A 21,483-nucleotide genomic window follows, 5' to 3' on the forward strand; every position below is an offset into this window, starting at 1 on the left:
TCTCACGTAACTCTCAGCCATCATCTGTATTCCGTATTCCCTTTCTTCAAGATGAGATACTATCTCTGCTTCACACAGACATTCCCGAGCAGTAACCCTCACTGTAATATTCTAATCTTTCAAGATGAAGCTGTATTTAGTTTCTGAATGAATCATTTTCTTTACAGGCTCCTGCTCCCTCTGCTCTCTTTCTCTTTTCTCATTTCTAAATCTCAGATCTTTTCTCACAGATCTTTTTTTTCCTCTCTCTTATCCTCAACTGTCTTTCTCCTCGTCCTCCCCCACTGTCTTTCTTCCCCTTCTCTGTTTCTTGATTGAGGAGGTTTGCATGCACACTATAAATAAATTACTGAAAATAACCAGATTAGAATGAATCATTTATGCGCTGTACAGTAATTTAAACTTCAGCAATAATTGAATTTGTTTGACAATCAGGTTAATGTCGAGGATGTGTTGTAGCTACAGGAAACACCTTATTAAAGTTGCCGCGTAATAAATAATAAATGAGTGAGTAGGTGAGTATGCACAATCAAATCACTGAGAGCAATCAGTCTAGGAAGTATGCATGGCACATTTCACAGCTCCAGTCCACAATTAAAGAGACTGATGATGAATCTTGGCCCGTTAATTGGGTTACGCTTCCTCAGATTTATGACATAATTTGACATAACCCCTCTGAGGTGTTTACATGAGAGTTTAAATGATCAGAGTGCTGCACTAACCCTATAACGCCATTTGTTTCTGAGACAAGATCAATAATTACCTGACAAACCTATTGCATACAATCTGGCTCATGCTAACTGCCCCCTAGAGGATTATCAGTGTAATGCAGGAAGTTGGAGGTCCTAGTTACCAAATTCAAGATGGCCTCCTTGTTGCACATGATTTATAAAGTAAGTCACTTTTCAAAAACTGAGGAAAGTTGAGGTAAGATTTGTATTTTTAACCAAAATTTCAAGCAAAATTTGCTTAATTGAAGCAGCTTTATTGTTGTGAAAATGTTTGTATTAAATACGATACAGTAGACAGTGCATTGTTTTTATAGATTTGAAGGTCAAACACTCTATCAATTATTTTGACAAATATAATTGCTTATAATACAATTTATAATATATACTGAAGTAAAATACGCTATAAAAAGACAGCAATAAATCATAGACTGCAATAAAAAATGGACATAGCCAGGGTGATGTCACCCATTGGTTTGTGGACTCAAGCCTCAAGTTTGGCATTTTGGCCGTCGCCATCTTGGATTTCTGAAGTCAGAAGTGACCATATTTGGACAAGAGGGTGGTGCTGTGGAGGAGCGAGGGCTGGATCTGACTCATATACTTTAGTGTTGTGGCCGCGCCCTTTAAGATGCAAGTTTAAGCCTTAATAAAATGTAGACAGGTGAGTTATAAAATTCACTCTCTGTACAGTTTTAATAAATGTTGAAATTAGCTATAGAGACCAAAATTGTTTTTGTACCAGGCTGTAAACATAACAGCAGCAATAAACATGTTTATTGCTGCTGTTATGTTGGGTGTTTTAACAGGGGGGTCAGTGGGGATTGACTGGTTCTGACAGAAAGCCTCATGTGGCCAGGCCTGGAGGTTGCCACTTGTGAAAAATAAATAAATCAATGCAGAAAAATGCAACAGATCAATATATTTAAAATATGCAAATGTATACGTATATAATGTAAATGTAATATAGATACAGAACACACATGTAAATAAAATCTTATGTAAAATATTATTCAAACATAAATAAAGAAAATAGGAAAAGTATATTTTTCTTTATATGAAAAAGCACAATTGAGATAAATAAATTGTTGTAAAAGCTGGATGTTTAATATATATTACAGAAAGGAAATCATTTGTGCAAATCAAAATTGCATATGTGCCTGTGGCTAAGGAAGTAAAGTGAGCCCTCCACTAATCAGAAGACTGCTGGTTTGAATCCAAGCTCCTCCAGTCCGCATGTCAAAGTGTCCGTGGGGAAGATACTGAACCCCAAATGTCTCCCGATGGTTGTGCCATCGGTGTGTGGAACTGAGTAGCAGGTGGCACACAGTGTATAAATAGCTGAATCTTGTATGTAGTGTAAAAGTGCTTTGAGTGCTTTACAAGAGCAAGTCCATTTACGATTTTTTAATTCTGTCTGAAGTTTTAATAAACATCACCATTTAAAAAAAGGTAGATATAGCATTTTCAGTGACTTATTTCATGCGTCAGGCTCTCCAGGTTTAATCCAGAGATAATCAAATAATATTTGTGCACGTAAGCACGCCGAATGTCATCTTTCCTCTCTCCACTATTTCTTTCTCCTCTCCCTCTGCAAGATTTGCCTCTTCGACTAATAACCCCCTCCCTTTTCTCTTTGCAATTTTGACATTTACAACTAAGAGGCAGGGATTTCAATTTCATAGCAATCCACACTTTTCTTTTTGCCTTTCTTCACCCTCCTGTAAAGTGTGAAATCCTGTTTGTTAATTGATTGATTTCAATTCAAATCTCAGAGCGGAATGATTATGCAGTAACTCTGCGTGTGTGTTTGTGTATTTGACACTGGGTGCATCTGTGTGTGTAAAAGAGAGATAAGAAGAGTAAAAAAATGAGAGGAGCAGAGGAGGAGGGAGGAAACCAAGTGGGCACACAACTTAAATCTGTGTTGTTGTTCACCTCATTAAATCTGAGAGAGAGTGTGTGTGTGATAAGTCTTAATAAATAATAACTGTGTTAAGTGATCAAACCTGCAGCGGTGTTTGTGCCAGGAGTGGCCATACTCAAAGTGCTGTGCTGTCACACAGAGCAGAACGACAATCCTAACGAGCCATAAAACTGAACTCCCAAAACTGATTTGATTCAAAATGACAGCGTGATGCACATAACTGTGCGCCGAGACACGCACTGCGCTCTCGGTGCTCACATGTAAAGCAAGCGATAAATATGCAGAAATTCTCACTCGCAGGAGGACACATCAATCCGCATACCTGTAGATGATGCAGGCGCAGTCCCTGCAGGTCCCACAGTTCTCAATGTCCTGTCCGGTCCTGTATGAATGTCTTCTGTTGAAAAGCACAGAGATGACATATCAGGGGAAAAAGAGTGACGTTTTGTGTGTGTGTGTTTGTGTGAGCCCGCAAAGACATATTCAGGTTATCGTTTCCCTTGTTGAATCGTATTTCTGGCACACACACACACCCCTGCAAACACACCAATCTAATCTACTCCAAAATCACCCCTGATCATTTTTTAATGAACGATACCCCTTCCAACAGGCTCCGGCTGTTACGTAAAACCATGAGTCACTATATCACTCCAGGCATAAAACAATGCTTATGAGGTAAAAGTCAAGTCTGCATGCATTAGACTGAGCCCCATCACTGAATTCTTATACTGGAACACGCAAGATATGTCACTTTATTAGACAGAAGGCCGTGCAGTCACATGTTCTGCAAAGCATAGAGCTGGCATTAGTGTTAAGAGTGTGATTTGGATTACGCTGCTCAGATATCAGTCAAGCCTTTCCATGGATTCATAGACACACATCCGTCCATGTCTTCTGCGTCCTATCCAAGAGTTCTCTCATCCCCACATCATGTACTATTTTGGTGTGATAAGGCGGGAGAAATTACTAAGCAGCTTACGATGTAGGAAGCAGATTAATTAAAGACTTGATGAGAATGGTAAAGGGTTTACACTAAGAGGCATGGCGCATCTGAAACCACCAACATGATAACATCCAAATACTGATTTCTATCTATCCCCGCCTGCTGCATACATGCATGAGGAAAGAGCTGCTGCAAAATGGGTGCAAACCAAACCGCTCCCTGTGGTCTGACATGACATAAATCCTCCAGCAAATCAAGGGTTGAGATCGAGAGTTGCATGACTGACATGAGACTTCATAAAAATAACTACAGACGCTCCCCAGCCTTCTGTCAATCTCGTGTTTCTTCCTCTCTGTCTGTTGCTGTTTTACCCACTTCTGCCTCTCTTGCCTTCTCATTCTCACCAAATTTACATTGTGTTGTGTCCGCGCAGCTTTGTTGCCAAAGTATTTACAACGCTTACAATGCTGGGATTGGCTATAAATAGAGGAGCTGGATCACAGCAAAGCTTAGGCACAACGACCATCTATCTGTAATTTTCACAGCACATGATGCAGCGAGGTTATTACCGCTGGGTTGAGGATATTCCCTTTTTGAAGAATATTCAGCCTGTAACAACCCACTTGTCTACCCAACTTCAGGAGAGAGAAGACAATTTTTTAGTGCAAAGCTATGATCGCATTATAATGTGTGCCCCTTCTTTGTTTTGTGTGCGGAGAGAAACACATTCTCACTTGAGAAATTAACTGTCTGGGAATAAAACAGCAGGCACTTAGGCTACATGCTGACATTTACTTTCCAGGTCTCCAAAATACCAGGCGCTCATAATTTAGGCAAAGTCCTGCTGTTTGTTCTTCTCTCTTTCCCCATCTATCTATCTATCTATCTATCTATCTATCTATCTATCTATCTATCTATCTAAAGCGAAGACTGACTGTTGAAGTTGGCCACAGATCACCAGATGGCTTTTCACACGTCACTTGGCCCTGGGCTGAGAGGGCCCGTTAGCCCTGGGTTTACAGCTCCATTAGCCTACGGCTTCCAGTCATTTCACATTTACAACTTCAAATGTGGGATAGCTCCTCTTTTGGCCCAGGGCTTTCACACAACATTTAAACCCAGACAAACCCCTTTCAAACCCCTTTGGGCTATGCAACATTTCACAGTACTGTTAGCGCTACCTTTGAACACCACCTTGGACATAAGTTGTGAAAAATAATACTGAGGTTTTGGGTCATCCGCCCTATGATGTGAAAAGTTTTTAACCTTTCAAATGTGGATTGTGTTGTGAAAGTTGACCCAGGAACAGTCTTAGCAAAGTTAATACTCGGGCTAATATATGTGAGCGTGGAGCCTTAAACAAAACCCCACTCTAGAGCTGAGGTTATCCTTTGACTTTTCAAGGTTAGCACCAGAAACACATGGTTAAGATCATTTTGTGTGAATTCAGTCTCCAACAGTTCTCACATCGGTTCAGTAAGGACGCGCTTGTTTCATTGTCCAATGTAAGTGTTGCAACACGGTTACTGTGTGCCTAAACTGTGTGCAGTGAGCTCTAGAAGACATTTCAGTCCTTAACATTCCTGGAAAACAGCCCAGCATTAAAAAACACAAGAGGCTGCATTGGTGTGGGTGTGTTGTTTCAGGTACTGGTGAGAGAATAAAACACAAACCAGAACAGGCAGTTTGAGTCGAAGATCCATGAATATGAAGGCTTATCAGAGGCCAAAATACTGAACAGCAGTGTATAGTACTATGAGACAGGATCATAATGATCACGGGTTAAAAAAACAGTAAAAATACGTAGTTCATGTTACAAAGCAATTCATATAAAAATATGAATATTTACTTGCAAGTATTTGATTGGCCACAGCAGCAACGAGCTGAGTGACGTCTCATAGCAACCCTGCATTTTTTTGCCGGAGCACTCTTGGCACCTCCACTGTGTCGATGGGCTGGCCAAAGTCGGTCTAAACATGGCCTTAGGTCAGCCCAGGGCTAATTAAATGCAAGTGTGAAAAGCCTTTAGAGCAACTAATGTCAGTGGTGGCATGTTTATGATTTTATAATAATATTGGAGGCATGCTATTATGTAATGTAATATTTATTACGACCTGATGAAGGTCTGATTGAGCTTAAAATATTGACTGAAATAGATTTGTGGTGTGGAGTTAGTATGCAGGCGTTACCTCTCAATTCCTACAATGTAAACTGCCGACCAAAATGAAATATTGCCTCACCCGTCTCTCTCGGCTTCCTTCTTCTCAAGGTCTTGAATGACATCCAGCAGGACCTTAATGGTGTTCTGGCTGGTCTCCAGGACCCCCTCCAGGCTGTGGAGCTGCGTCTGCAGGCTACGGATGTCGTGCAGGGGTCCGTTGGGACCCAGGAGCTTTTCTGTCACCCTGGATGGGTCCAGTTTACACCTTGCCCCAGACACCAACCCTCCCAGAATTTCCTGGACCTGTCTTAGTGTGTCAGCCTGGGTGGCAGTCAGGGGCCCAGCTGTAGGCCGCTCCCCAGAAGCAGAGCAGCCCCTGGCTCCAGAGCAGCCCTGCTGGTTTGGAGGGAGAGGGTGTTGACTGTTGGGGGTGTTGGGCCTGGCGTTGGGTCCTGAGCAGAGCATTTTGTGTAGCGCCCCAAGCTGAGCCTGGGCTGAGCTGAGACAGCTGGACTTAAAACAGGCCTTGGCAGGAGAGGAGGGAGAGGACTGCTTCTCTCCCTTCATCACAGCAACTGGCGGAGTTTGAGCTCTGTGCTTCAGAGAGCTGGCTCTCTCACAGAGCTTGGGCGAGTCTGTACATTTTATATCTTCCTTTTTCTCCTTCTCTCCGTCTTTATCTTTCTTGCTGGCCTTGCTGTCAGCCCTGAGCATGGGTGTTCGGATTGCAGGACCTGGCGGTTCACTTCCCTTTTTGCGTGGTGTGTAAGGTGGAGGTGGCGGGGGAGGAGGTGGAAGTCGAATGCCCCTCTTATCCTGAGCGTGGTAGGGCGCCTGAGAGGGGGGCGTGTATGGTGGTGCAGCGCGAAATGTGGAAGAATAAAGAGGAACAGCTTTAGTTGGTGTTGTACACAGCTGTGCATTTGGAAGAGTGGACACATATGTTTTCACAAGTGGAGGCGGAGAAGTGCAAGATTTTAGTTTGGGGACGGGGGAGGAGTATGGGGTTATGCCTGTGTTGGCAGAAGAGGTATTTTGCAGAGCTTGACATGGGATGTTGCAATGAGACACGGTTTGTATGAGAGTGGCATAGGAAGGTGAAGTGGAATTTGGGTGTGGAGCATGGTGACTAACTGAATGTGTGGTGGAGTAATATGTTATGGAGGTGCAGGACAGAGCAGTTTGAGTTACAAATGTACAGGGTGTTAGATTTGTAGGAGGTGTAGGGATTGATTCATTGTGTGTTGGCTGATGTGTTACGTTCAGGGTGGTGGTTTGATGTCTGATGGGGTCAATGGGAGTTATATTGGGGGTTATAGCTGGGGTAGGAGTGGAGCAGGTTGGGGGAGCTGATGATATGTTTGGGATAGGGGAGGTGCACTTTGGGGTGGGGCATGATGGCGCAGCTGAGGGAGGACTGGAGCAGACAAGAGCTGTGCTGGGGGTTGTAGGTGGCGACACAACAGTATAATATGGGATAGGGTGCTGGACGACAGTAGGTGCAGAAGAAGAGCAAGGAACGGATGATGCTATGGGTGGGGGTGGGGTGGTGCAAGCTGGCTTGGCTGGAGAGGAGCAAGGTGGTTTGGCGCAGTGGTCAGGGGTCTGTATCAGCGCTCTTGTAGGTGGAGGAGAGGCACAGTAAGGCACAGTAGTTACTTGGGTGGTGGGAGGGTCTTGAGACACAGTTGGGGATACTGGACTCTCAGATTGAATTTGCATGGAGCTGGGTGATGCTATCAGAGGTGGGGAAGCACAGGGGCTGCAAGTTTGTGTCTGGGTAGTGCAAGGTTCATGATTTGGAGGAGAGTGACAGGGCGAGTCTGTTTGTATTTGAGTGGTGCACTGTTCAGCATTCGGAGGTAGGGCTGGACGAGAGTTGGTGATTTGAATTTGAGTTGTGCATTGTTTGTCACTCAAAGATGAAGATTTATTTTGACTGTCTGTTTGACTTTGGGCGGTGCAATACTTTGAATTTTGAGGTGGGGAAGGGCTCTCAGTTTGAACTTGAGTGGTACAGAGTTTGGTATTTGTGGGTGGTGGGGATGAACAGGGGCTTTCAGTCTGAGTAGGAGTGGTGCAGTAGTGCACTTCCTTTCCAGGATCACTTGTTGTCCGATTCAGCCGCTTTCTCCTCCTGACCACTGAGGGAGTGCTGCTTCCCTGACGCTTGGGGCCATCTCGACAGGATGCAGAGGAACAGTGAAATGGCTCAGTGTTGTGAAGCACTGAAGGGGGACAGCTGTGCCTGGAGCTCTTTACCACACTAACAGCTGATTTAATGTCTGTCCTGGAGGCTTTAGATCTCCGTTCCACTGCAGTTCGATCCCCAGCCCCAGGAGGACCATTCTGATCCTTGGACCCAGGCCCTGACACATGGTTGTGCGTAAGATACTCGTCTTGAGAGTCATGTTCATCATCCCCATCCATGCCCACTGAGTCCCCAAGGCTGTGGCTACGTGTGTGAGTGGAAGAGAGGGACTGGGGCTTTTTCAGGCATGGGGAGGTCTGGATGGCTGTGCTGGTGCTCGTGCTGGGCCTGCGTGTCATTGGCAAAGTTAGAGAGTTAGTCTGTGGTGGTGCCCAGCATCGACGTGTGGGACCTGGCGTCAATGGATGAGGAGGGGCTCGGGCTAAGAAAGCAGCCACCACCTCTATAGTACTTGCCATGTCCCCACGCACAGCCCCCACCACAGAGGTTTGACCAGGTAGACTCTGAGTCCGTAGCCCATCCCTGTCCATCCATGGCTTGGGGGACCTGCTATTGTGTTTGCGAAGAGGATGTGGGCTGTCACAGTCTGTGGCAGGCCTCTGATGGCTATTGTTTTCTCCCGTTCCACTGTTGCCACTGCTGCTGCTGCCATCCTCCAGGTCCTTGAAGCGGACCTGGTGGGTGCGGTTGCGGCGGCGCTTGAGGCGGCTCTCGATATCTGGGGAGTCTCGATTGAGCAGCACAGAGCGCACAGTCATTGTCCCGGGCAGCTTGTCCGCCAAGGTGCTCTTGCCGTTGGTTTGGCCTGTGAGCAAGTGGTTGGGCTCTTTGCTCACCATTTCTCTTGTCTCTCTCGCTCCCCCAACATCCACAGGCTCTGCAGGCAGTTTGATGTTGTGAAGGCCTAGTTGTGTCAGTGCGTCAACAAGATAAGTGATCTCCCCTTTACTATATATTCATTATAACAGTGAGAGAGCTGTACAATTGATTGACTGAGTTCCAGTGTCATCACATAACAGACTTCATAAGATAAACTTCTTTATAGGATTGTGTGCAGCTGCTCAGGTTATCACAAATCTATACACCAAGGACTTCCTTTGCAACTAAGATTGTCCTCTAGAAAGGATGGATTACCATATTCACAGTTCAAGGTGTAGTAATATTAAGCACAGCAAGTAAAAATTAAGTAAAGATCACTGTGATGAATGCTAACCTCTTTGGGTTAGCCTTTATCTTACCCTTGTACAAAAATAAAGATATGCAGCATCAAATACTCTTTAAAATGAGCATGTGAGAAGTGTCAATATTCTCTCATGTCTTCTGAAGTTGTGCACATTTGCCCCTTACTTCTCCTTAACTTTCCAGGGAGACGAACTCTTAAAGAGGCCAGAGAGGTTACCGGCAAATGAGCAGGGAGGAAGAAAATGCAGCCTGTCCATCCTTGCCGTGTCCATCACATTGGCTCGTCTACTTGGCGGCCCTTCCTTCTCCACCTGCTTTGTCCCCTGGGTCCTCAGGAGATTGGATGGCCAAAGTATGGGATGGGCCTGCGTACTTTCCCATAATGGCCTATCTGTTTCAACTTTTTTTTTTTGTTCTCCCTCCGTTCCTTTTGATTTTATCACTCTCGCTCTTGGTTTCTTTCCTCTCTCAGCTCTTCTCTCACTGACTCATTCTCTCATGGTTGGAGACAGCGTGAGTTCCTGAAGAGAAGACAAAGAGAGAGACATAAGGAGTAAGGGACTGTAATTGTTTCCATATTATTGCATTTCCACTGAAACACGATGTGCTCGTTCATCGGGATATTGAAGGCGATATAAGATAGGCAGCTATTTTAAAAATGCATGAGAGCGGGGTCAACGCAGGAGGGAAGAAAAAAAGACATGAATTCAGAAAAAGTAATGAAAGGATGTAGGTGGCAAAAGAAAAACAGAATATAGGAAAGTCACTCGGTATATCATCAGTGATAGCAGAATATCCATAGAAAACAAGTGGAGAGATTATAATTAGGGCCTATTCACATTGGCTGAAGGGGATACTTATGGTTTATGTGCATTTGATATTCCTCTCTCTGTGATTCCCTTTTTTAATATCTAATGCCTGTCTTTTGTATGCATGCATTAACATTATTGTTTAAAGTAGCTGTGTTGTGGTAGCAGCCGTTCTGGTGGTATTCAGTGTTATTCCTGCTCCTGGGCGCACACTGTGACTGTTATTCCTCATGTGCGTGTGTCTTACAGATTTTTCTTTTCCTCCATGTTTAACAGTCTGTGGCCCTGTTATCAGTCCTTGATGATCTGCCATGGTGACATCCTTTCTGATTCATCTGGTCACTGTGTGACAGTCTGTCTGCCTCGCTGTATTTAGTAGTATGCTCTCGTCACACTGATTCCGCGGCCTGTTTTTGACGATCTACGGCCTTGATACGTATATATATCACTTCCATTTCCTGTCTGTGCCACTGGCAGTCGGGCGTGATGCTGTCGTTTGCCTTACACGATCTATGGATCTGTGCCTTGTTATCTCCCTGTGATAGCCCCTGACACTGACAGGGCCGGGCTAATTCTGTGCGTGAGTGTGACTGGCCGTTACTCTGTTTCCCCCCCTCTTCTCTGTGGGAGGGGTAATTAGTGACTCCTTCACAGCTCCCAGGTTATTTAGGGAGAGAGATACCCGAGGGGCTGCCACTTTTATTTACGTCCACTGTTTTCCTCTGTTTCCCCTCTTTCTTTCACCCGGCTCTGAAGAGGAGGATCTTTGTCACAACCGCACCCCCACCGTCAACCCCTTTAAAAACATGGTTATTAGGATTAATTATGATTAAAGTCACAGCTGACAGAGTCTTGAGGGGAAATATCAACCATACACACTCAGATATATTATTGGATTTGGAAACAAACCACAGGATTCCTTTTCATTTTACTTTCTTATCACTGCAGTGCATACAGATGAGCTGCAGAGGACCGAATGGGAGACACTAAGGAGGACTGAACCTTGATCTACAGAGGCTTAAAACAAACGCAAATGTATATATATAGCATGTTATTGATCCACACTGTCCATTTGACCTTGATGATTTTCTCCCTGGGTTTCCACTCCTCCTGTTTTTTCATTAGTGTCCCATTTCACTCCCGTCGTCAGTCTTCCCATTTCTTGTAAAAAGCACTCCACTTTCAACATTCACCCTGACAGATTTTCCTCCGAGTTTCATCTACCAGTCGCAGGACCATTACCTTTACTCATTCTATGGGGTGTCATCCTGACTCTACCCTCTTTCTATCTTTCCTCCATCTGACTCCTCTCTCTCCCCCCAACCACTGTCACTTATATCTTTCCTTCCTCTACCACCACTTGCTTCGCTGCAATCTCCCACCGCTGCCTCTTTTTTTCGGTCCCATATCCCATCCTCACCACAGTTCCCTCTCCGCCCGCAAACTACCTTTGGATCAAAATTTACGCTGACAGTTTAATGAATCCAGACCGTCTTAATGCTGCATGGGCTCACTCCTGTGGCTGAGGCCAGCTCTTTCCCACACGTGACATTTTCATGTTGAGCTTTATTGGCAGACGAGAGATAAATCACCAGGCAGGAGGAAGAAGGTGTGCGACGGCATAATGCCAGCAAGGGTCATAACTCTTTTCGGTTATTATTTAAGATTTACCACAGACTCCTTTGCTAGCTGCCTACCTCTCTGAGAAGGCTTTACTATGAGTATAGGCTCCTATCCTCTTCCCTGTGTGTGTGTGTGTGTGTGTGTGTGTGTGTGTGTGTGTGTGTGTGTGTGTGTGTGTGATGATAATGCTAAGGTCACATCTGATCTCCCTATGCTAAGCCGTGCTGACGCCGAGAAACATATCTGATGCATGCAAAACACGAGAAGCCAAGATTGTGGTAGTGCAGATTTAATAAGATCCTGAGTTCAGGGATGTTGAAAATTGCATTCACGCCAATAACACACCTTTGGGCCTCACTGTGCTGAGGAGGTGGAAGGTGCTGTGGATTGAATTGTTATGTAAAGGCATGTCAGATCGGATTGTCTAGGCACGCTTAAATTTGTCAGACAGGACTGAGATGAAGAGGAGGCACAGAGAGGAAGAGGAAGGAGTGGAGGTAGACATGCTTGGTTATATTTAGAGATGCTATGAGACACGTAGCAAACAGAGGAGTAGGAATCTGAATAAGTAGGAGGGAGACGAGGCGGAGGGAGACAGACAGGCGGAGGTAGGGGGGACAGGGAGCAAAGCAGGAGGGAACAACCCCTGGCAGCAGAGGAAATGTCATGGTTAGGGTTCAGTGAAGTGGTAAATCAGGAGCATCAGCGTGTCAGGGCATTTAAGGGGGAACTGGAGAGGAACTAAGAAAAGCTATATGATCAGTTATTGGCCCTGTGAGCAAAAGGAAGGGTAAGAGTTATACCTGCGCTCTGTCAGAGGGATTTACAACGCAGTCGGCTCACAGAACAGATGTAAATGTGCAGGAGCCTTTGTGGTGTTTGCATTCTTGTCCAAAGGGATCTCAAATTCAGGAACAACTCCTTGAGAGTTGCCTGTAGATGAATATTTTGTTGGGTAAGCAATGTGTGCAGCACTGCGATGTCTCAAACAGGGGGATGTTTGGTTTTATTTGATACAATAAAACCAGCAAGCACATTAAAAAATGCAGATGTAAGCCCATAAAGGACTTTGCAGGCACACTGATTTGTATGTAAACAGATCCACATGCATATATAAGCAACGCTGAAGCAGAAGTCAACCACAATCTATCTGTGACAAACTGTTATTAGAAAAAAAAGTATATGAATAAGTAAAGCATGTAAATAAAGCATGTAAAGGCATCATCCTCACTGGTCTGGGATCTGTCTTGAGCTATGAAAATTCCTTCATTGCTGATACCCAGAGCTGAACACAGTGTTACTGATGCAGCTCCCTCTGACTGATGAAATCTTAAGCCCGATCATGCTTAACAGCAAATTAAATTACACAAACAAACACAAATTAAATTACGATTCTTAATTCATTATATACCCGAGGCAACACAGTGAAACACAACCATTGTTATTCCTCTCAGACACTTTTGTAATAGCAGCAAGATGTAAATGCTGGTTTGTTTGTTTATGACTGTGTACTGGCATTCAGCTTGGCCAGTTACAGTCAGCCGTCACGGCGAGCCATATTTCACCAGGCACTAGCTGCAGTATGGGTATTAAAATATTAAAAATCTGCATCTTGAAACAAAGAGCCTTTCTACCAATTGTTTTCTCTTCATCAAAATAAAGTTATCGCCCTAATGGTGAATGCCATGGCTGAGCGGGCCAACACATATTTCAGTTTTGCAGCTTTAGTTGTCACCAACAATAGAAAAGACAGATAGAGTTTGCAACTGTTGGTGCTGGTAAACACTGAGGCATTTAACTAAAGAGCCAGATAATTCCCTCAGGGGTTCCCGTAGAGAGTAAAGGATCAGTCCACCCCAAAAATTTTTCCTCTCACTCATTAGTCCAGATTTTTTTGGTGTGAGTTGCAGAGTGTTGGAGATATCAGCTGTAGAAATGCCCGCCTTCTCTGAAATATAATGGAACTAGATGGCGCTCAGCTTGTGGTGCTCAAAGCACCAAAAAAATATATTGGAAAAACTCAACAGCAATGTCTCTTTCCAGAAATCATGACCTGGTTACTCAAATTATTTCACATTTGTTGTGAGCTGTTTCATATACTGTCACCACACAGAAGGAAGCATGCACCTCGTGCTAACTCACCTAACACCATTAAGCTAGCAACTGTTACAGCTCAGCCGACGAGGATGCCATTAGTGTTTACATCTCGCACCGTTACAAGCACAAGCCTCTTGTCCATGAGTAGATGCACGCTTCCTTCTGAGCGGTAATACGATTGGAGGGTGTAGTTCGATAGAAAGAACTTAGTTCTTACATGAAACTGCTCACAACAAGGTCTGTGGATTATCTTGAATAACCGGGTCATGATTTCTGGAAAGAGACATTGCTGTTGAGCTTTTTTAAATTTATTTTTTTGGCGCTTTGAGCCCCACAAGCTGAGTGCCATCCAGTTCCATTATATTCGAGAGAAGGCAGACGTCTCTACAGCTGATATCTCCAACACTCTGCAACCACAAAAATCTAGACTGATAAATAGCACTACAGGTAAGAGGAAAATATGTATTTTTTGATTTTAGGGTGAACTGTCCCTTTAAAGTGAGTGAATTCTGGACTTGTATTCATCATGTTAACAGCAACATAAGTCTTAATGATGATTAATGTTGTTTTGTAACAGTTGGATGTGTAAATAAGCCAGTATTTGCTTGTACATTTGCCTTATAAACTTATATGTCAGTCTTGTGGTTACAGCTCTTTTCCACTGACGCCAAGTGGCCAAAAAAAAAAAAAAAATCCGTTATTGCAGGTTTAAGAGTGCACCGGTCACTTTAAACAGTGTTTTTAACTAAGAGGTTTGAGCCTGATAGTCTTGTTATTTCCTTTTCACCTCACACTCACATTTATTTTTCATGTCTGCTTGACTCACTGAAAATGCGGAGAAGTGGGCGGCAGTGAAGAGGAAGCTGGCTAAAGAGGTTCATATGTCACGATGAAATCTGCACAAATTACTTGGGAAGGTTGGTGCACTCCATGCTGGTTTGTTTTGATAGACAGTTGTACAAACAAGTCTGCGATATTCAGTCAGTCTAAAAGTCTAAAAACATTTTCAGAAATAACACAAAAACTTTGCTGTGTGCAAACTTTGCCGCTCAGTATGTCAGGACTGTTCCTCAGAAGGATAGACATTTGAAGGTTTGTGTCATTTTCAATACTTTGATATTGAAATTATTCATCTAGCAGCACAGGATGCAAATATTTCAAGGTTAAATATCATAATTGCACAAACATACACAAATGTCAGCTCACAAAGTCACTGGCCAGCTCATCACTTAAGAAGACATCGCGGCCAGCTACCCTACTTGTTCCAGTTTCCTTGAAGGATGGCCGGATTACTTCTAACTTTAAGAGTGCGGGTGCCAGAAATGATTTGTTCCATCTGTCCTCTTTTGACCAAAATCCTCTGCCTAATATGAAATCCCTATATGTAGGCCAATGGATTGTGATAAGCATACTTGGCCAACTGTGAGCAAATTTGAAGATGTTTGGTTATCTGTGAAAGAAAGCCAGAGTAAACATTGTTTTCTTTCTCGTACGCGTTCTGCAGCGTAATTGTCTTGTTTCTCTGGCTGGTAGGTTCTTTTATGTGCTGGCTTTTGTGTCTCTCTCTGCCAGGGGATTCAGAGAGGTTAAATCTTCCAAAGGTCTCTGCATGAAAAATCAGCAGCTTAACAGAACAGGTGGCATGACTGACATGTCCAGCACACAGCAGCACGCTACATGTAGCTACATACAGCGCGGTCCGCTTCCCTGGGGGTTACTCTCTGCTGGGCTGTTGTGCTGCAATGTCCCTGTCCAAACTAATGTCCCGAGAGTACATCATAGTGTGTTACCTATAAAAGCCAAGCTGCTGTCAGTCCAACGAAAACACCTGGCCAGCAGACAGAGAGATTGACAGAGCGAGGAGAAAGTAAAAGGCAATAAAAGTTGAAGAGGGGAGTACATTAACTTCTGTTGGGTAAAGAGAGGAAATTAAGTGGTAGAGACAGAAGACAGATTTATAAGCAATGTGAGAAAAGGATTAAATAGGAAAGAGGAAGCTGGGAGATGGAGATAGCTGACCCCTTAAAAGACACGCTGATGAGATAAGATAAAAGGGAAATATAGTTTAGTGTAGAGCAGAGGGAGTGAGAGAACAGGAGCAGAGAGTTGTGCGACGACAAGACAGGATTAACAGCACAGCACTTCCTCACGCAGCAAATGTGCGTGCGTGCAAATGTGCACCTGTGCGTGGTGGGTGCATGCGTGTGTGTTTGACGGTGCATGCATGAGAGAGTGCATGTGCAATTACATTTGTATCATGCGTGTCAATGACAGGATCGCTGTGAGATAAGTTAATTGAGAAACATGAAAGATGTGCAAATGTGAATGCGTAATGTTGAAGCACATTAGTGTTATTGGAATGCATTAACAATTTCACACATTACTTGGAAATGAAATGTAGCCAGAACAGCATGCAGTGGACCTTGCTTAGACACACACACACACACACACACACAGATCCATACAAATGGAATTCCCTCACTCAGTGCCTCCTCCTCCTCCTCCTCAAACTTTCTGCGTACACCCCCCCCCACCACCACCAAACACACACAAACACACACATACACACACAGAGTCCTGCTCATGACAAATATGCAATGAAAGCACGCTGCTGGAATCTGCAAAGCTACATCACTGACAGACCAATCTAAGCTCCTCACTCTTTAAAGCTTCTCATAAAGCTGCACAATCTCGGAAAAATAACTCCCACACCTGCAGTAAAGCAAATCCCAGTATCCAAACATGCACGTACGATCCCATTTCACTAAATTTCACACACACACAAACACGGGCACGCTGCGAGCACATGAACACACCCCCATTGGCAGAATAAATATGTGCGCGTACACACACACACACCTGCCAAACACATAAACATAATGCACGCGTGCACGTGTGTGCACGCATGCAAGGACGTGCACTGCCACTCTCTTCATTGTACAATTTAGCAGAATGTAAAAAAAACAGGCGAAAGTAAAAAGATACTGCACAAAATAAAAACAGATACTTGTATGATGTTTTTAAATCTGTCCTCAGCTCTGATCTTTTTCACTTCGTTATCTCTATGGTGATGCTGAGGGAAGGCTGATGGGGGAGATTGCTGTACTATCTTCCATCAGGACACAGAACTGAGTCACACATACCACATCTCTCTCTTCCTGTTTCCCTTCTGTGTTTCTCCCACAAAGGCTTCGCTCCTCTTCTCTGCTATTCCTTCACGTCTCTTCAGCCCATTCTTCCATCCCTCTGGCGTTCATGTTTTGCTCTTATTCCCACCTCTCTGTCACTGCTGCTCGGTGAGCTTCACACCGTTTCCTCTCCTCTGTGTAGAGTCCATCCGCTCCTCTCTTGTCTCCCCTTTCCTCTCCTCCTCACCTCTTTCTCCTTTCCTCTCTGGTTGGGTCTTCTTCTAGCTCGCCCTCCTCTGCTTCTGTGGATTCATGCCTTTCACGTGGGAACCTTTTTATCCATCCCTCAGAGCTCTGAGCTCCGCTGTGCCTACCTAGCTGTCTGAGCGTTTGTGCTGTGAGTGGAAGTGAATGGACAGGAGGGGGAGCAAGAAGACAAGAGTGAGCAAACAGGCAGTTATCCTCTCAGATGCTCCTCTCAGTTCCCCCTGTCTTGTTCCTTTTTCCTCTCTCCCCCTTTCTCTCTGCGTCTCTCCATCATGACCTCCTCTCTGTGTCGCCATGCAAGCCCCTGTATCCTTGTATGCAAAGGGATGGAGGGAGGGAGAGGGGGGTGGGATGGAGAGTAGGAGGCAGTCGGAGGTGGAGCTAGTGAGTCGGTCTAATTAAAAAGCAGAGTATGTACAGCTGCAGAGAGCAAAGAGGGAGACAGCGAGGGGAGGAGAGGGGAGGAGAGAGGGGAGCCAAGTGATCCAGGGGGCGGAACCAAGGGACAGGGAGGGAAGAAGCAGTCAGTAGGGGGTGGAAATGAGGGGCACGGGGTGGTTAAGGGGGGTGGTGGTAGGGAGCAGCTAGTAGTGTGAGGTGGGGAAAAGGGAAAAGCTGACAGGACACCAAGGTCAGCTGGAGAGGAATGCAGAAAGGTCACGCACAGAGAGAGGGAGAAGGGGGGAGAGAAGGAGGGAGAAGGAGATAGGAACAGACAGGTAGAATTATTCTACAGATATCTCCCATATGAGTGGGGGCAGAGTCGGGGAACCGTGACCAGCAGGATAATAGAGACACATGGACAATGGCCCTCTAAAGCAGAGGCAGATCCACAGTCATCGAAGGTTAAACCGCTCCAGTGTTTTCAGGCCTCTCGAAATTAACATGCGTAAGTGTTTGCAGTCGTGCATGCAAATTAAAAGGCAAAACACCAATCTGTATTAAATTAATCACGTATTTTTGCTCGAGTTGTTTTCTGTCTGAAGTTCTCAGCGTGTTGTTTTTGTCCAGGCTTGATGACTATAACAAATTGATTTCTTTTTTTTTCCTTCTTCTTATTGTTATACATTGACCCCATCATCGCCGCACTGGCTGTTGTCACCTGAGGCTGGTTAGTAGAAACCACTCTTTACAGCGGAGATAGAGAGATAAAGTCTACACCTAAATGCCTTAAGGGCTGAGACATCTCATCCCATTTTATCAGCTCTGATCACTTATCTTGTCCCATCTCCTCTCTCTCTCTCTCTCTCTCTCTCTCTCTCTCTCTCTCTCTCTCTATCAGTCCTACATTAACATCCCACTGAATCTTGTTTTTACATCTCTCAGATGTTCTACTTTTACACTTTCAGACCTCATTTCTGGGAATCCTCATTTGAATAGATTCAGATACAATTTCATGGAAAGAGCACAATTACTTCCACGGAATTTACAGTAATAGGAGATGAATGGACACGCCATCCACTGCAATGCTAATGGGATATACCTATCAAATACATGGAGCAGACATAGGAATATATTCAAGCATTTTAGCTATTAAAAATATCCCATACAGTACAGGCACGACTCTGCATATATTTTATACACATAATCCTTACACATAGTGGTGGTAACTATCCAGGAGCAGAGTGATTAAAATACATCTGCACAGGGTTTGAAGGCACTCAAGTTTCTTGTTATAACAACATACCAGCGTATCATGTTAAAACGAGGAAGGTTTGTTTTAATGAGAAATGATGATTTTGTGGAGTAACAAGATAAAGTGTTGGTATCACAGTAAAGTTTCATGTAAAATGGAATAATGTGGTATCTAGTAATAATGAGAAAAAATGTCATAATACGGTGAAAAATATCTTGGTATACTGTGAAAGATCTTGTAAAAAGAGGCTCGTCTGAGATGAACTGTGCCTCACCTGGAGAGTAGACGAGGGGGCGGTGACAGAAAGCTGCAGTCATGTCGGACAGTTTTCAGCAAAGATGCTCTATATCCAGCAGCCTTCAAAGAATGCACAAGGAGTCACAGAAATGTTTACAACCTGTTAGATCAATCTGTAGGCTTCCTGTAAAATTTGCAGACCACGTAGCCTATTACTATCATTTTTATCAACTACACAAGATTTGTTAACAGATTAAACCTTCATTGCACAACATGAGGCTAGCCTAGAAAAGCAGTAGAAAAATGTGGTCTTTGTGGTTGAAACTAAGAGCCAATCATCTCTTTGATAAGGCTGACGTGTGTATGATGTCAGAGCAAGTTGGGATCAACTTGGACAGATATCTAACCTGCATGCATTGTACTGCAACTGGTTGTGATCGATTCTGCTCAGGCCTAGCTCACGTCGAACAAGCCAGTAAGAAGAGTTTCTCCTCATAGTAAGAAACTGAGCAATACATGGTGTCATGGTGGCAACAATATGCTGCCATAGTTCACCACTCCTGCATGCGCACACGCAAATTTATTGACAATTTTGGCTGAATATGATCTCTCTGTAACTCACTGTAAATGTCTCAGAGATTTGAAGTTCACTCAGTAGTTGAAACAATAGTCTACGGCCATGCCAACTGCTCTGTAAAGCTTGGCACATCAGTGCTTTGTGCTAGATGCTAATGTCAGCATGCTAACATTGTCTGATCCACAATGCTACCACATTGATATTTATCAGGTATAATGTTGACCATCTTAGTTTAGCATGATAGCACACTACACGCAGCTCCAAACAGCAGACAGACATACTCAAACAGCTGGTGAACATAGCGGAGCATTTAGCTGCTAAAGAGAGAGATGTTTGCCTCAGGAGTTGGTAGAGACCAAACTAGCCAAGTTAGTCAGGGGACCAGAAACACAACGCCATTGTCATATTACTGTAAAAGGTGATAATATGTCAATGTTGTGCTCTAAACTTGTTTCTGCTGCCCCCAAGTGGCTGCAATTAATTACTGAAAGTTTAAGTAAATGTCTTTTCGAAAGTCTTGTGTGTAAAACCTTAATCTGCCAAGTAACTATAGATAAATATATTTAATATTTAAATAAATGTAGCTGAATAAAATGTAGGCTATGTTTCTCTCTGAAACGTACTGTAATAGGCTACAGGTGTAGTAGCATAAGCAAACTGTACTTAAGTGGAATAGCTGTTTCTTTCCACCACAGATATACTGGATATCATATATACATATATATTGTCTGCTTTAGTCTGGACAAGTTTTCCCCTCTTTTTTCTCCAAAAAACCTGAAACAAACAAAAAAACATCAAGCGACAGAGTGACATTACAATCCCTAGAGCCAAAAGAAAAGTAAAACATACCTTGAAGAATTCGTATAAACAACATGACTGATTAATTGAGTGCAGACCCATATTTTTGTTCCAAAATGAAGGATTACTCTGCTCTCTGGAAATCATTACTATGTAAAGCATGGACCCCTGTAACTAATATTATAACTAAGATCTGTTGTGCAAACTTACCCTGTTAAGTCAGGAACAGGCCCCAGGATCTGCACCTGCAGCTGGGGTGAAGCAGAGTGACGCACTGGTTGAAGGGGGGTTCCGGGTCATGCACTGCACTGAGAGCTTTGCTTTGCACGACTTGCAGCGACTTTGACGTCTGTGAAGAGTTGAAAGACGAGTGATGTTAGAATCATTGCATGTTTGTGGCTGTTGGAGACTGTGAGCGTGGTGAAGCAGCAGATGGAGGATAATGAAAAGAGGACAGACTCTATGAGGCTCCTGAACAGGCGGAGCAGTCTATCGGCTACAGAAGGGACCTTGAGTTTACAGACGACAAAGAGCTTCTGCTGGCAGAGTTTATAGGTGGTGTTCAGTTTATCATCAATTATATTTTGACAATGTTTGAAGCTCTCCACCATTTCAACTGTCCTGCTGGTGATTATAGTGGAGCTGTGTGAGGGTCAAGGCATGTTGGGAGAGCTAAAAAGCAGTTCTTGATTGTTTTAGAGTCTTTCAGGCACAGGCACAGCAGCTGTCTGCACACGCCTTGTGAGATGAAACTGAAATGAAAATGGTAATGGGCCACAATAGACTGTTGTTGCATTTCCTACACAGAATTTAAAAAAATACTAACTGTAATAACCCTATTAGTTTTAATTTTCTATTTTACAGTTTAAGACTTGGAAATAAATCCATGTAGGCCACAGTATGTAATGATATGATGATAAAGCATTTGCTGTATATTGTTGCTGCCTCGTAAAAATAAATAAATAAATACATAAAATTAAAATTTGATTTGGATTTTTTTTTTTTTCTTTTGTGATAAACAGGTTTGTGTGTTTCTTTATGGGTGAGTAATGTTTTTTTGTTCCCAGGCTAAATATATCCCACTGGATTACCTGAAAAATGCAGTCTCGTAAAATTTGTATAGATGTTCATGGTCCCAAGAGGATGAACCAAATACTT

At 43.7% G+C, this 21,483-nt stretch overlaps 1 protein-coding gene across 2 annotated transcripts in view; it reads right to left on the reverse strand.

Annotated features, from left to right (window-relative positions):
- LOC126395622 (mucin-5AC) overlaps nucleotides 1-17,379 on the reverse strand; it is a 44,748-nt gene extending 27,369 nt beyond the window's left edge. The window contains exons 1-3 of one of the 2 annotated variants that reach the window (XM_050053231.1): nucleotides 16,826-17,379; nucleotides 5,839-9,674; nucleotides 2,978-3,049 (exon numbers count right to left, since the gene is read on the reverse strand). In XM_050053231.1, coding sequence (XP_049909188.1) covers nucleotides 2,978-3,049; nucleotides 5,839-8,810 — 3,044 coding nt within the window. In that variant the 5' untranslated portion in view covers nucleotides 8,811-9,674; nucleotides 16,826-17,379. Of the gene's footprint in view, nucleotides 1-2,977; nucleotides 3,053-5,838; nucleotides 9,675-16,825 lie in introns of both variants that reach the window. The other variant, XM_050053230.1, reaches the window with a different exon arrangement.
- Nucleotides 17,380-21,483: the final 4,104 nt, after the last annotated feature.

This window comes from Epinephelus moara, chromosome 9 (assembly GCF_006386435.1).
Source record: "Epinephelus moara isolate mb chromosome 9, YSFRI_EMoa_1.0, whole genome shotgun sequence".
Taxonomy (NCBI): domain Eukaryota; kingdom Metazoa; phylum Chordata; class Actinopteri; order Perciformes; family Serranidae; genus Epinephelus; species Epinephelus moara.